This window comes from Myxocyprinus asiaticus, chromosome 43 (assembly GCF_019703515.2).
Source record: "Myxocyprinus asiaticus isolate MX2 ecotype Aquarium Trade chromosome 43, UBuf_Myxa_2, whole genome shotgun sequence".
In the NCBI taxonomy this organism is placed as follows: Eukaryota; Metazoa; Chordata; class Actinopteri; order Cypriniformes; family Catostomidae; genus Myxocyprinus; species Myxocyprinus asiaticus.
Window position 1 is genome coordinate 6335578 of NC_059386.1, and position 16934 is coordinate 6352511.

General features: G+C 34.3%; 1 protein-coding gene across 4 annotated transcripts in view; it reads left to right on the forward strand.

Moving 5' to 3' along the window:
* Window positions 1–15809, forward strand: part of LOC127433391 (A-kinase anchor protein 2) — a 58184-nt gene extending 42375 nt beyond the window's left edge. For all 4 annotated transcript variants that reach the window (XM_051685256.1, XM_051685255.1, XM_051685257.1 and 1 more), the window contains exons 3-5: window positions 5367–5557; window positions 7457–7480; window positions 11888–15809. In XM_051685256.1, coding sequence (XP_051541216.1) covers window positions 5367–5557; window positions 7457–7480; window positions 11888–12007 — 335 coding nt within the window. In that variant the 3' untranslated portion in view covers window positions 12008–15809. The remainder of the gene's footprint in view (window positions 1–5366; window positions 5558–7456; window positions 7481–11887) is intronic.
* Window positions 15810–16934: the final 1125 nt, after the last annotated feature.

The following is a 16934-nucleotide window of genomic DNA, read 5'->3' on the forward strand; positions in this document are numbered from 1 at the left end:
GCTCTGATTATAAAAATAAATAAAATCATCTGATATATCTTTGTAAAGACATTAAATACTGTACAGTAGCTTCAGTGTAGTTAACTACATTTTCTTACTGCTTAGCTACACATTTTTAAAGAGTAGCTTGACTGTAGTTAAATGCTTCATTTAAATTATGTGTAGCTTTTAGATGGGCAAGCTACAGTTTCAAAGTAGCTTCCCCAATACTGGTATACTGTATGTTTTGTAGACTTAGTGGATAATCGGGGGGGAAACTGTCACAGGACCCCTGTTTGGCTGTATCTTTGAGCAAGTTTACATGCACACCAATACGCTGATTACTTCTAAAATCAGGTTATTTTAAAAATCTGACAAAGCAAGAAAACCGTGTTTACATGAGATTTGAAATAATCGCATTATTCTCTGCTTTTGACGTCAAACCGTGAAGAGACATGCGCTCAACACGTGCCACATTGGATCAGACGGTGAGAACACCGGTAAAGTCGTTTACATGCCACGCAAAATCGGCGTAATGGGCAAAAATCGACCTGTGTCGACTGGTTTATTCTTACACCATTTATGACCTTACACCGATAAAGGAACAGCGTTTATAGCATTTACATAACCACACGTGTTGTTGGCTTATTAAGCATAATCGGTGTAAGAACGTGCATGTAAATACGCTCTTTGTATGACAAGCCACACAAGATGCTAATTAGTACCCATAATCATATTAAAAATGCTCTCTATAGTTTTTTCATGAATTGCACCAATTAATTTTATACTCAAGTCTGTAATCAGTGCCTCTACCTGATGATGTTCGTTTATATGCCTCATTTCAAGAAAAGTTTGTTATCTAATGCAAACCACCAGCTAAAAATGAACATAATTGGACATAATTGGCTCCGTAAATCTGGCTTTGAAGTTGATTAGCTGTTTACTGGGAGTCTTATAACTGGAATCCTGGAGGTTCTTTATAGAGCTTCTTCAGTTTAAATTCTTTGCACACAGAGTCCCATGGGTCTGCACCAGCTGTCTGAGTCACTTTTGAAAGCTGTGCTTTTTGAGAAGGGTTTATGAAAACTGCAGCAGAGTGGCTGGGTAGTTTGTGAGCCTTTACTTTGTCTGGTCTTGATGACTGATGACTACTCTTAATATTTGCCTATATTATATGTATAGGGTAGACTGAGACTAGTTGTCACACTGGGAAGTTTTCATAAGAGCTATATCTCAGTAATTATTCACAATATTTGAGCGAATCCACTTTATTTGGACAGGTTGGGTTAGCGGTAGTGCGGTTGGTGTTTTGTGTGTAGCCGGTAACTTTTAGCTAGCTTTTCATACGGTTAGATTCTTGCTTTTTAAACACTGGAAGATGTCTTTTAAAATTTCTTGGACAATGTGTGCAGTTATTGGCTGTCCTAAAAGTCAAGCAAAACTAAAATTTTGGCAAAAACAGCAATGTTATGATCCAAAAAAACTCACTAAAGCTCAGTGCTTCTGTCCTCGATGCTTCTCCGTCCATTGGCTGCCGACAGAAGGATTGGCTTCAGGAAATCTGTTTGAAAAAGACTCAGAATAATTTGTTTGTGTGCTCTTTTTACTTGATTGACAAGAAGTCAACAGCAGAGAATACTTATCCACCGTTATGGCTCAGCTACAATAGATGTCCAGAAACGGAGCGCCATGAATTAAAAAGAAACTATACCATCTGTACATGTGCACACAAATTAATTTGAAACTTTTAGAGTATGTTCATTATTCAGCGTCGGCCTTTGCAAATACTTCACATGTTTGGAAGTGACATTATTTTATACTCGGTATAAAAACAAAATGTGTTATTCTTTCCAGATGAGTGCAGTGAAATTAGTAGTGGCGATGTTTCAGCTGTTTCATGGTGGATGAGCAAACAGTAAAACCATGATTATTTATGTGTGGCATGTACAGTAGTGAGATGTTTTATGACTAAAGCTGTCAGAATTAACGTGTTAACACATGCGATTAATGAAAAACGTGTAACACGTTAAATTGTCTTAATCACGATTAACGCATTTACCGTTAATACAGCATAAACCACTATCCAACACTTGTTGGAACGGCTGTACTTTTTGTAATGTGTCTGCCTGGAGCCATTACACTGATGCACACTTCACAATACACACACACAACAGTGTTTCCGTGTCAGTGATAAAATGATGGAGAAAGGACCTCTTAATGCTCTTTGATGTACAAAACAAGCCCAATTGTAACTTGTGATAGAAATCAAGTATTTTTCAGCCTAAGTAAGGCACACAAGTAAGCATGTCAAGTCTTAACTATCACCAAAACACATAATGAGACGTTATTGTCTGCAAGCGCTTTTCATGTGGAGTTCAAAGTGACACTTGACGGTGGCACTGACGCCCTGATGTGAATCATGAACACGGCTTCATGATTAATGTAGAAAAGCAGATAGCCACAGTCTACAGGAAGATTAATATTGTGGAGGATGAGAGTTTATGAGATTTAATGCCCATTACAATGAAAATGCAGCCTATGAGGAGACCAGTTCTTTCAGTTAGTTAACCTCCCAGTTAGACTTTGGGAACTGTTTAATGTTACTTGAATTGGTGCTATTTTAGTGCATTTCTATCTTTATACTGTAGAAGGCTTTGTTTGGAAAATGTTAATAAAGCATTATATTACTACATATTGTTTTTTCTTTTTCTTTCCTAAGATGGAAATAAATGCATTTTGACAGAAAAATAATCATATATAGTGTCAAAGTTCAGCACTTTCAAAATCTGCAATTAATCACGATTGACTACAAAATATTACGCAATTAATCATGATTAAAAAAAATGAATCGACTGACAGCACTATTTATGACATTTGAAATAATTGTAATTTGAATTTCCTCTACCCTGCATTTTTTTTTCTGTCTACAATCCACTTTCTTTTGAGTTTCTTTGCAGGATGTCCATATCTTCCCTTATAGGGAAAAAAGTGATTTGGAAAATAATGTGTTCATTAATTCAGTATCAATTATAATTACAATTTATAATATTTATATAGTTATAAAAGCTGTTAATGCTGATTTAACACATAACACAATGACTGTTTATGCTTAACTGGTAGTTCCACCCACATCGCCCACAAGGCGTCATGGAACTCATGTGACTTTTGAGTCCAAAATTTTGTTACACAAATGTGAGTTTTCTCTGGCATTGGTTTGTATGTTAGTTTCAAACACCTTCTTCAAAACTGTTTTAAATAATTCTGTCCTCTAAACTACAATTACAATATCATAATCTTGTAATAGCTGAACACAATAAGTGAACATAATAAAACCATATTGGCATACATTCAGGCAAGAGTCAGCAATATAATGAAAGTAGATTTTACCAGAAGGGTTGCACTGTGTTCTCAGGTCAGGGGTATTTTTCATGAATGTCAGGTCGGCTTAAATGTTATAAATTTATACATTTCATTAATTAAATATTTGTTGGCTGAAAACAATGGTTTTATATTTTAGTATGCTTCCTTTAAAATTTTTGCTGTTTCATAAATTGTTTTGCCGTTCTTAATTGTTTTACTGTTTTAATTTTGCCGAAAGGCCTGTAAAAGGCTGTTCAGTGGCAGGTTCCCATGTGACAACTTACTCCATCTACAGTGTGACAACATGCCCCGTTATCCTTTTTCCTGTGCAAAAACGGTGGTAATGTTAAATAGCTTATTTGTAGCCAAAACTTTAAGATATGTGGCTATACAGAAATTGACTTTCAAAAATAAAACTACCAAGAGAAATATTCACTGGAGTAAAACGTTTGACATCTAGCCCCGGTTTCCCCTATATGGCTACATTTTAAAGTCTTCTGTTCCAGCAGCTACTAACGCTGTTTCAGATTTTGTTGGTTGGATGGAAAAATTACTATGATAGACTAGTGTAACACTAAATATGCCTATTTTGTTATTGTTTGGTCGGTTTAGGTTTAGGAGTAAGGCCAGTTTTTCAATTCTATTTCTATGTCCCAAGGAAGCCGTATTTAGCTTGTTGCTAAATGTCATGCACAACAGTACTGTATTAAATAGTGTGTGTTATCAGTGGTGATTGTTCATTTTTGTTGATGTTCAGTACCGGATAAGTTTCTGTCTGCCCTCTAATGGTGCCTGAGTGAATTGCAAGGGCATAGAGGCCATTTTTAGCTTGTTAGTAGTAATGCTAAAGCACTCGGTATTAGTGTTATCTTGTGCTATTAATCTCAACATTTGACTTCTTATTAATGATGTGATTCTCTAGAGTAGATGGCAAAATATAATCCTTATAAAGCTAAATCCTTATAAACAGTCACTGATTTTCAACAGCAAAATTCCCCATAGAGTTTTGTAAACAGTAAAGATTCTTATTTTTCCATACTGAAGATGGCAACCATAATCAGATGTCTCATATTTTATCACATGCATGCCCTTTGCTGACACTTTTGTCTCATTGGTAAACAAGTTCACTAACTTAACAAAAACAGAATTCTGGGCAAAATTGTTAATTGTTGTGGAAATGACACAACAGCAACGACCGTGGTAATCTTTGGAACATTTAAATAATTAATTTTTACACAATGAATATTGAAATGGTTTATGTTTATTTCACATTTTTGTTTAGGTCATCGTTTTGAACATGTAAGAAATTATTTTCATTATGGATTTTATAGTTTAAGATAAAAGATGAAGGTCTGGGACAAGGGTAAAACAAAACAGAAACATAAAAGCATTTTTGAAAAGTCTGAAAATGTGAAAAGTAGCAAAAATAAATGATGATTGCTTGATACATAAAAATCAAGACCGTTTTAATTTAATTGTCATATAACAATTCTGTTAGTTTGAATTAAGCCCTGGACATAAAACTTGAATAAACCTTGCACAAACTGACTGTTTTTCTTTCAAAATCCTTTGATTTATAATGGAAACAGTAGTGTTGGTCTCTACACAAACACTGAGTGCTCTGTCCATAATGCGCACACTTGGGTCACCATCAAGAATGTGTCTGGGCCCTTTCACGTGCACTGCATACTGATAAGTGATGAAAAAATGTTCTTGCTGGAATTATTAAAAATTTCTGAATCCTAATCCAGACTTCAGATTCATCTAATTAATTTCTTCTAAACTGTGTTGTTACTCTTTTACTTTCATGCTTGACCTTAGATCCAGTGGCTTTTGCAACCTGTGCGCATATGATAAAATTATATGTTGTAAGAAATGCAAGTTAATTTTCTGGTCATAAACAACCACCTTTTGGATGCTTTTCCTTCACTATCCAGTTGAACTCAACCATTAAAAATTAAAAATATTATGTATACATCTATAGACCTATCTGTGACTGCATTACTGTAGTTTTCTTCTGTCTGTAGGTAAGATTGAGAAGGTTCGTCCAGTTCCTCCAGCATCACCATGTTCTTCGGATGGAGCTCTGCCCTCTCCGCTCTCTGATCTGGGCAGTGATGACTCTGGAGGACAGCGACCCAAGAACTTCATGCAGACTATGATGGAGGACTACGAGACACATAAAGTCAAGCGTCGAGAAAAAGGAGAGGACAACAGTGTGAGTCTCTTATAATTACTTTCACACTAGAGTATGGTGATGATCAACTACAGTGGCAAAAAAAAAAAAAAAGTATATGAACCCTTTGGAATTAGCTGGTTTTCTGCATTAATTGGTCATAAAATGTGATCTCATCGTCATCAAAGTCACAAGTATAGACAAACACAATGTGCTTAAGCTAACAACACACAAACAATTAAAATCTTTCATGTCTTTATTGAACACATCCCATTAAACGTTCACAGTGCTGTGGAAAATGAACCCCTAGGCTGATGACATCAACAAAAGCTAATCTTTTACTTTCGCAAAGAAAAAAGTGGGACTTTCCAGCTCATTTAGAAAGTGAATGAATAAAGACCATGTGAAAAACCACCATCAAATGTCTATTGAGCTCACAGTGTTTCATGTCAACCACAGTCTGTCCCCTTTGCTTTCTCAAATGTCAATTTTCTTTAAAAGCTATTATTTGGAGAACAAACGTTAAAGTGCCTGTGTTTTGCAAATGCATTGTATTAAAAGTATCAAATCCCATTTTTATATTACAAAGTATAAGCATTGACTCTGGAAAACACACAATTCTAAATGGTAACATTATTGTTCTAAAGTGATTCAATTCACTGTCCAATTCAGATTGTGAAATAAACTGTTTATGTTGCATTTGTAATTTAAGTGAACTGTCACACATAATGAGACGTTTTTGTCTGCAAGCGCTTTTCATGTGGAGTTCAAAGTGACACTTGACGGTGACACTGACGCCCTGACGCGAATCATGAACACTAGAAAAGCGGATAGCCACAGTCTACAGGAAGATTAATATTGTGGAGGATGAGAGTTTATGAGATTTAATGCCCATTACAATGAAAATACGGCCTATGAGGAGACTAGTTCTTTCAGTTAGTTAACCTCCCAGTTAGACTTTGGGAACTGTTTAATGTTACTTGAATTGGTGCTATTTTAGTGCATTTCTATCTTTATACTGTAGAAGGCTTTGTTTGGAAAATGTTAATAAAGCATTATATTACTACATATTGTTTTTTCTTTTTCTTTCCTAAGATGGAAATAAATGCATTTTGACAGGAAAATAATCATATATAGTGTCAAAGTTCAGCACTTTCAAAAACCACCATCAAATGTTTATTGAGCTCACAGTGTTTCATGTCAACCACAGTCTGTCCCCTTTGCTTTCTCAAATGTCAATTTTCTTTAAAAGCTATTATTTGGAGAACAAACATTAAAGTGCCTGTGTTTTGCAACTGCATTGTATTAAAAGTATCAAATCCCATTTTTATATTACAAAGTATAAGCATTGACTTTGGAAAACACACAATTCTAAATGGTAACCTTATTGGTCTAAAGTGATTCAATTCACTGTCCAATTCAGATTGTGAAATAAACTGTTTATGTTGCATTTGTACTTTAAGTGAACTGTGCCAAGTAAAATATTTTCAGAGAAGTAAAATACTTGGGTAGTTGACATGAAATTTTAAGCCGTAATAGCAGTGCCCTGTGGTGTGATGCTATAATTCACCTAAAACCTAAATGAGCTCATGTTAATTAAGAGACAACAAGGAACATTTGTTCACCAAAAAAAAAAGAAAAAAAAAAGAGAGATATGCCTACTACATTGAATATTTGAATTACATGAAAATTGTTAATGTAAAGCTATTGGTTAAAACGCCTTATAAGCTATGCTATTAGCAAGCAGTATTAAATGACCTGTATATATATAAAAAGTATATATTTATATTAAGTATAGATATGAACCCAAGGCATAATTTAAAAGCTCTTTGTGAGCAGATTCCAGTATTCATATGGAAGTGGATCTACTTTCAAAAACTGTTCTCTACACAATAGCAAGTGTTTCATATTGACTAATTCTTCCTTTTTCCCTCTTGTCAGTGCGTCCGCTTAGTTACAACTGAGGTACTTGTACAATGCTTGCTTCTTCAAGTTCATTGTGCCCTCATATGTGTTATTGCATGGAGTTTTGGGTGGGTTTGTACTGTATTTACAATGGCGTTTTAGTGCCACGACAAAATAAAATAAAAATTCTACGATTTCAAGAATAAAGTCTTAGCATTATGATAAGAAAGTCTTTAATCTTAAGACTTTAATTTAATAATGCTCCAACTTAATTTGAATAATTTTGTCTTTATTCTCAAAATATTACAACTTTAATCTCAAAATGCTATAATTTTATTCTTGTGACTTTATGACTTTATTCTTGTAAAAGGCATGTTATTAGATTACGACTTCAGATTTTGACTTTATTTCCATAATACTATGACTTTATTCTTGAAATCGTACATTTTTTATTTTTTATTTTGACGTGGCATTAAAATGTTGTTGTATATATTAGTGCCAAGTGCTTTGATGTATAAAAAGTCCAAAATCCAAAACCTTCTGAAATCATTGCATTTTATATGTGTATCATCTTTTTCACACATTTAGTATGTATTTCACATATCCACAATTTGAAATGTTCAAAGTATTTGCACCATATTTGGTCTTTTAAAAATACCACTATATGTTCCCATTAAACTTCTATGAATGGAATTATAAACATATAATGTCCAATCTTTATTTAAGCATTTTACCTCCTTACAATGTCTGATAATCCACTCAAAGTCAAAGGATTTCAACTCTAATGTCTCTTTGCACCAAATCTACGCCCTTGACAATAGGGCCTAAAGACACTTAAGTATTATCTTTATTACAAAATAAAAAAATAAAAACAATATAATGGAACAGGATGAAGGGATCTTGTGGTGCATCTTTCAAAATGTAACTTTTTTTTTAACTTCAGCTTGACGCGGCATCTTAAAAATGCAGAGATGATTATCATGTGAGATGCTGAAACCAAATACGTATGCATGTGTACATATGCCAACATTTAAAAAATATATATATATATAGAATGAATAAAGAATGTGTCCTTTGTGAACGGCCCCAAGGACTTCCTCAAACATATTGACAAACTTGATAGCAAAATCAATCTGTGGAGTGTACGCCAGTGATAAGGTTATGTTCAATAATATAGAAATAAAACAAACAATATATCGACTTCTAAAGCCACTTTTTAATGTCTGTTCGTTGCTTTCTTCTGCCACAATAATGTCTTTGAATTATCTTCATTTTGATGCAATTAATTGCAATTAATTAGATTAAATACACAGTATGTCATTTAATTCAGACAAACATTATAATTGAACAACAGCCTTAATTTGATATTTTCATAATATTAAAGTTTCTTGAGAACTTTGGATTGGACATTTATGTTCACTGAATGAGACACAATGGCCCCTGTGAGTGTACCACTTGGCACGAGTTTTTGCAAAGATCTTTCTTTTGAAACAGCATGACTGTTCTCTTTTCCTCTTTTATTATTTCTGCTTTTGTGCTGTGTTTGAACTCAAGCCTGTATTGTGTGTTGTGGAAATTATATCTAAAGCTGTCAACCTGTTTTGGAATCAGGCTCAAATACGTTGTACTTAGCATGAAAGCTGTTTGAAACAAGTGGGTCGACAATGGACCATTTGGTGCGCATGTTTACCCAAGTGTGATTGCTGTTTTTTTGTTTTGTTTTGTTTTTACTGCTCTTAATGCCCAGTCAAAGGAAAAAATATCTTCCTGATCTCATGAAAATTACGTGACTGGCGACATTTTTATCAAATGGTTTTATGGGTTCATTTCATGTATCGCGGTATTAAATTACGCCTGTCCACTGTGTGGTACTAAAAGCAAGTTAAATGTTCTCCCAAACAGGGGTGCATTTCCCAAAAGCATCGTTAGCCAACTATGGTCGCAAGTTCCATCGTTACGAACATAGTTCAATGATTTGATGTTTCCCGAAACCGTAGTTCCAATGAACATTCGCAAACAGCATTGCAAAGTTGTGTGGTTAGAACAACAGCTCTTTACCTGTGGTTAGAAGTATTGTTCTTTGTTAGTTTGCTGTGTGGACAACATTTCATTTCACTGAGGCTTCTACATCTTTTATTCCATATATATCTTTCATTCTGTCAAGACTCTGACCACGTTTACATGCACTTAAGAAACTGCTTATTCCGGGATTCTGTAGAAAAGCGCTGTTCTGAAACATATGTAAACATGAATGTGGCTGTTAAGAGAAAACGCTTTGTCACACACGGTTTCTGTCGGGAAACACAGCTTTTATGTATATATATAAATGTATAAGTGCCGTTTATATGTTTTTGAAGAGTGCGCATGTGCGTATGTGCTCAAGTGCGTCGGGGGAACCCCGATGTTTGATGTAGAGGGAAACCCATCTATTGCAGTGTATTTATCTACACAATGCATGCAGCTTTCCTGTCTTCGACAGCTTTCTTGCATTAAACGGCTTTCTGGTATATGTGTAAATGAGCTTTTTTATTTTAATATTTGCGTAAGTTATTACTCCACCCCCTGTGTAACGTCAGTAATGACAGCTCTATGTTGTTGTACCAACATGGTTTGAACGATGGATGTGTGACATAGTATTTACAGTTTTGGGAAACAGTCGTGACTAGCTAGTTAATTTCTCCAACGATGTATCGTACTATGTGGTTAAGCAGTGATTACGTCATTGTATGGGAAACGCACCCCCAGATTAAGTTTTTAAGGTTAATGCTCTATCCCAACCCTAAACCTTAAACCTAAACCAAACCGATAGTTTTAGACAAAACCCAATTCAATTTAGACAAAAAATTCAATTTGCATTAGCAACCACATCATTTTGTGGTGCTTTATGGCAGTTTCGGCTCACCGGTTGACATCGCAAATGCATCTCTATCAGTTGAGCTACTGCATAATTTGATGGCGCTCGAACATGCTTGTAAATGTAGTTGGTTATGTAATGCAAACTAAGTCATGTGCTATAGTAAAAGTGTTTAGAAGTCATAAGATAGCATTGTGTGAAAAACAGAGCAAAAAGTAAGTGTTCATAAACAGATTATCTGCTGTTTTACTCATGATTTGTGTGAAAGTGAAAAGTCTTTGTTGTTGTAGCGCCTCTAGTGTTCATTTCACCACAAAACTGCCGCGATACATACAACAAGCAACATAAAAGTCATTCTGCAAATTATTCTAAGAGACCAGGTTGCAAAATATTCATGCAAGGGAAATCTCCTAAAAAATAATGTGGCATAATTTTGGTTATAAGCATATTGAGGCCAAGCTACAACATCACGATATGAGTAATTTTACATTCCAGTAATTTTATATATCATGATATTGCTGAACATACATTCATTCATGTTGTAATCATTTATTTTGGATAGATGCAAGTCTATCAATGTAAAAAACAGCTTAACATTATGTAACACCTGAGTTAAAAACAAAAGACCTAAAATAGTAAAAATACTAATTTATAACTGATAGTTTCGACTCGAAATTCTCATTGGATAAGCCACATTCAAAGGCGTTGTAAAATAGCTGATTGTAACAAGGTTAAAATGGGAAAGGAGGAGGTGGGAACTGGCTGAACGGTCAAAATAATATTTAATGAAACAAAAAGACACACAACACAAATGCACACATGGCAGCTGCGTGTGGCTCTCTCTCTCCCAAACTGCCGCATCCCACTGCACTTATCCCTCTCCTTGGCTGATTAGCCCGATTGGGGCTAGGCCCTCCTCTTCGTCACACAACTCCCTCCTTTGCGTCAGGCAGGGGAACCCCTGGCATTACGTACATCCCCCCCTTTCCTAGGGGGGGTTGCTGCCCTTCTGGTCCCGACTGCCAGCAGGCTTTTCCCTGCCTCTCTAGAGCTTGGGGAAAGGGACATGGGGAGGGAAAAACAAAACAAAATAGAGGAGAGGGAAAAGGCAAGGCAGAGCAATAGTGAGAGAGGAGACAGAGAAAAAAACTTGCTTGCCGGTTCCCAGACACGCCGTCGCCTGGTCCTCGATCACTCCTCTGGCGGACGACAGACGCTCCTCCCCAGGCAGACCGAAGCAAGTCCTCCGATCCCTGGAGCAAAACTCTTTTGATGCTACACCCCTTAATAATTTCTTCCATGTTATTGTTGACACATTTCTACTGTTGCACAGTATATACACTGCCATACCGGCCAAACCTACTAAAACATAAACTTTCTATTTTATATAATTAGTCAAATTGCAGCTTTTCAAAGATAAATCATGATGCACAAGTAACATTAGTTTACCTCAAAGAATTTGAACCCAAGATTCAGATCGGAGGTTGAATGTCTTGGAAGGGAAATGTGCCTCTACTTTCTTCATTAAAAGTTTTCTGTTTAACAATATGTTAAAAATATCATTATAACTACTTAATATATAAAATATCAATATAATCACTCTTTGTCTTCAGGTTCTGGAAGCAACACGTGTCACTCGGAGAAAAAGTAACATGGCCCTAAAATGGGAGGCGGGAATCTATGCCAACCAGGAAGATGCTGAGGAAGAGGAAGAAGAAGAGGAGGAAGAGTAAACAAAAATGTCCTTCCATGCTGAAGATATTGAGAAACCTAGTGAAATCTGGAGGGAAAATGAGCAACAGAACAAACACAAGTATTTATTGGGAATTCAAAATCCAACATCAATTCATGTCTCTCGTAAGGTCAAAACTGTCTGTTTCTGGAGCCCGCGGGACATATTTTCTCTCGAAGGCCTGAAGCAAAGACAACAAAGACCAGAGATACTATAATGCTTTATTTTTCCACTATCAAGTTATTGCTTTTTCTTTTGTACTGATGCGTTTGGAGACAAAGGGGAATGTGCAAAGATTGGTGACAATGATTTTGAGGATTTTTGGCATTAATATATGGATCACATTGCATTTAAGAGTTAAACTTCACAGAAATTAAAAAGTTATTGAGTGGCTAGGAATGTTATAAAGAAGAATGGGACATTTGACAGTGTTTAGTTGCTGAAGATTATGCATGGAGCTTTGATACTGATGACAGTGTGATTTACATCTGATTTCAAACTAGATCTTAGATGATTGTGTGAGATTATTCACTATTCATCTCTTGAGTATCTTGTTAGATCAGGTTTGGTGACATTTATATGAAGTGAGAGAACATTTTCTAAGGACAAATAAAAGCAGGGCACAAGTATGTAACCTCCAAGATTCGGGGGGGTTGGTTTTAAAGACTTTGTAAAGTTTAACACCAGACATCTATTTGCTCAGTCAAAATCTATGACCTGCGGACGTAGTAATGCTTTTGACCCATTCCGCATTGACAAAGACAGGAAATGCTTGTGAGAAGGATGAGGATGTTATTGTTGTTTGGAGTAGAAGGCATCTGTGTTTGGCTTGAAGTTATAGCATAAGATGCAGTGTAGTGCAGTTTTAAGAATGCTTGATGGTTGATAAAATTATGTAGGTTTTTTGAGAATGTTTGTGTTGTTTTATATGATGGCTGACTGATTGTGTGAGTGTATAATGTACTAGGGCTCAAACCAGTCATTGGGCAAGATAGTAAAATATGTTAATATAATTTAAAAATGGTAACACTTTACGTTAATGTACTCTTAGTTAAAGGTTTATAAAGGGTTTATTAATGACTAATAAGTCATTTACAAATGTATTATAAATCATAAATATGCAGTTATAACAACATGAACAAAAAGGGCCACTTTCATGCAATACTTGCCAAATAGTGAGCATCATGTTGTAAATGCTTAAGAAATACACTTATTCATACTTATATTAATTAAAAACACAAAAAGTCCTTATTCCTGATTTCTTGTAATGCAGCAAAAACAGATTGTTATAGTGGTATTAAAAGGAGTGATTATGCCATTTTGCTAGTCTTCTTTGTGTTTACATTAATTTTGTAATGTCTTGACTCACATGTGTTGTCACTTTCCTTGCCAAACAAAAGAATTGTGCTACTCTGAGTGGTCTTATCTAGTCCTAGTTACCTAAAGTCCTCTGCAAAAATACTTTTTTGGCCTTCATCCTCATTCACAGTAAGCCTGATGACCATAGAACCATACTTAACATTATGTACATAAGTTTCTAATGTTTGGCAAATCTTTAATAAATGCTTTATGTGTCCACTTTACATTAAGGTACATTTTGATAGGTAACTAAAAATAAAGTGTTATTAGGCATTTATAACGTGAGGTAAAATAGGCTCACTATTTGGCAAGTATTGTATCATGAAAGGCAGTTGTTATAACAGCATATAAACTATTTATAATGCATTTGTAAATGAATTATTAGTCATTAATAAACCCCTTTATAAACCCTTAAGGAAGGGAACATTAACATTAAGTGTTAACACAAAAATGTATGGAAAGAACAGGTTATAACAGTATTTTTCTGAGATGTTACTGAGAAGGATGACTTAAATATGCAAGTATTTACTCTGCCGAATTGTTTAACTGACTTTCCATCAATCTTTATTTAAAAAGGTGAAACAATTTCTTAAGCCATTACAAGTAGATTTTGCAAATGCAATTTTGTAGATTACCATTGTTTAACTTTGTTACAATCACTTAATTGATAATTATCTACACGTAAATGTATGTAATGTGGGAATGTTTTTTTTTTTTCTTGTTTCCTGTTGTAAAACAAAACAAGCAAAAAGAAATATAAAATATGTTATAAAATGTGATCAGTTGAAAGAACAAGCAACTAAACAGGACATTGATATCAGTGATGGGTCTTCAAGAAACAAAGCATCAAGAATGAAGGACAAATACAAGGACAAATATGTCATCTATATTTAATCTTCAACTTGTATTTTTTGCCTTTGGCATAATACAATGGTCAAGCAATGAATGAAGACAATCCTGAGAGCATCATTAGACAAATGTACACTAAAAATATGTAACAAAAGTATTTAATGAACTGCTGTCCTTTTATGAGTATACGTGAAGTATTTGTATTCTCTGGATTAGGTTGGCATATAGTAGTGCATAGAAAAGATCCTTCATTGCAAAAAAGAAAAGACTAGAAACAATAGCAGTTATGCATTATTATTATTATAACGTGTGGGCGATATATAAAGTTAAACCAACAGATTATTGAATATTTCTGCAAAGGGTGCATCATCTTTATTTAATGGATTAATTCAGACATGCTGATCTCTAAATACTAAGTGATTTTCTGAAATGTTTATTTGTTTCGATGCGTGATGTGTTTTACTCAGAGCAGGATATTGGATTTTTACTTGCATTCTTTGATATGAGATATGACTATGGTAAGCAAATTATCAGAATTTTATGAGGGGAAATATTTTTTATTTGAGCAGTAAGATATACAGTATTCCTATGAATGGAAAATAGTTTTGGAAAAAGGGCGTTTAGTACTATTTACTGCACATTTATTCAAATATTATATACTGTGTTGTGTGTATTTGAGGGCCAAGTATGCATATATAAAGAGATTTCATTAGTGGGGTTGTTTGGTATTGGGGCTGTAACATTACTAGCACAGTATTGATCGTGAAGCTTCAGGTTTTGTATCGTGACATTTGCAGCATTCACATTAAATGCAAAGTTAACTTTAGTTTCCCTAAAGATGACACGCTTTTATACTATCTGAGAAATGGACATAAAATGGTTGATTTTACATCATAAAGCTAAATTCTAAGAAATAAATCAATGTTCAAATTTGTAATACAATAGGAATCCTACAGCATAGGAATGTGGCAAAAAATTGCTTTTAGTATAGAATATTAGAAATGGATCAATGTTGCCATTTTTAATGTGTAAAAGTATTAGGGCAAAAGTTTGATGTGCATTTACTTGGCAATAAATCGTATGGTAGGTTTAATAGTTCTCGATTATACTGTAGGCTTCTAGTCAAACGTTTCAAACCTTGTCCGTGTGCATGCAGATGATTTAATTACAAGTACTGAATCTACTGCAAAAGATCTGTAAATCTGATGAAAGACAGCCCATGCTTTTCCAAAAAAAGCCTTGCCTTCAATTACATCACATAAAGTATTAATTTTTTTCCCACAGTACAGTGTTTTTTTATTTTTTACTTTTGAGGTAGCACCAAAAAATATGTTGCGCGTTTTGCTTTTGTTGTTTAAATACTTCCTTAAACACAGGAAATCACAGCTTTAACAAGTGCTCTTTGGGGGAAACCAAAGGAATATTGATATGGGTGTGAGGATACAATCCTGCTTTCAAAAGCCCTCTGTTGACATGTTAACCACTTATTGTATGTTAAAATTCTGCTTATATTGTTTTATAGTAATTGTATGTCTCACTCTTACACACACATATATTATTATTATTTTCTCATTAAAAAGAAAATGTTTAAAAAATCGAAATTCTTTTATTGACTCCACCAAGTATCATGTTTCAAAAGTGTGTCAATGTGCATGAATAATTGAATAACATAATAACTTGAAGTTATTACTATTCAGATCTATTCTATAGGGTCTCATAAACAGCAGGTGTTTTCTGTTGGCATTTCTGTGTTCATTCTGTGCAAGTCAATGCACCACTAGAGATAAGAGATAGAGATCTCCTCTACTAGATATGATTTTGATTTATTTTTTAAATAATCTATAGAAGGATTAAAATGTCACTGCACATAATGCTCAATTTCCCAAAGTGCTGTTTTTGTGGGTAGGTTTCAATATTTTCAAAATATGTAACTATATATATATATATATATATATATAATTGTGCACAAAAGTTTGCATAACCTGGCAGAAATTGTGAAATTTTGGCATTGATTTTGAAAATATGACTGATCATGTAAAAAAGGATAGTGATCATACAGTATGAAGCCATTTATTACCACATACACTACCGGTCAAAAGTTTTGAAACACTTGACTGAAATGTTTCTCATGATCTTAAAAATCTTTTGATCTGAAGGCGTATGCTTAATTGTTTGAAATTATTTTTGTAGACAAAAATATAATTGTGCTACCATATTAATTTATTTCATTATAAAACTAAAATGTAATAAAAAAATTAAAAAAAAGTTTTTGAAATTGATGACTTGGACCAAATAATAAAGAAAAGCAGCCAATAAGTGCCCAACAGAGATGGGAACTCCTTCAATACTGTTTAAAAAGCATCCCAGGGTGATACCTCAAGAAGTTGGTTGAGAAAATGTCAAGAGTACATGTCTGCAAAATCTAGGCAAAGGGTGACTACTTTGAAGATGCTAAAATATAACACAGTTTTGATTTATTTTGGATTTTGTTTAGTCACAACATAATTCCCATTGTTACATTTATGTTATTCCATAGTTTTGATGACTTTACTATTATTCTAAAATGTGAAGAAAACAATTACAATAAAGAATGGGTGTTTCAAAACTTTTGACCGGTAGTGTAGTTGTTTGTCTCCTTTTTAAATCATAATGATAACAGAAATCACCCAAATGGCCCTGATCAAAAGTTTACATACCCTTGAATGTTTGGCCTTGTTACA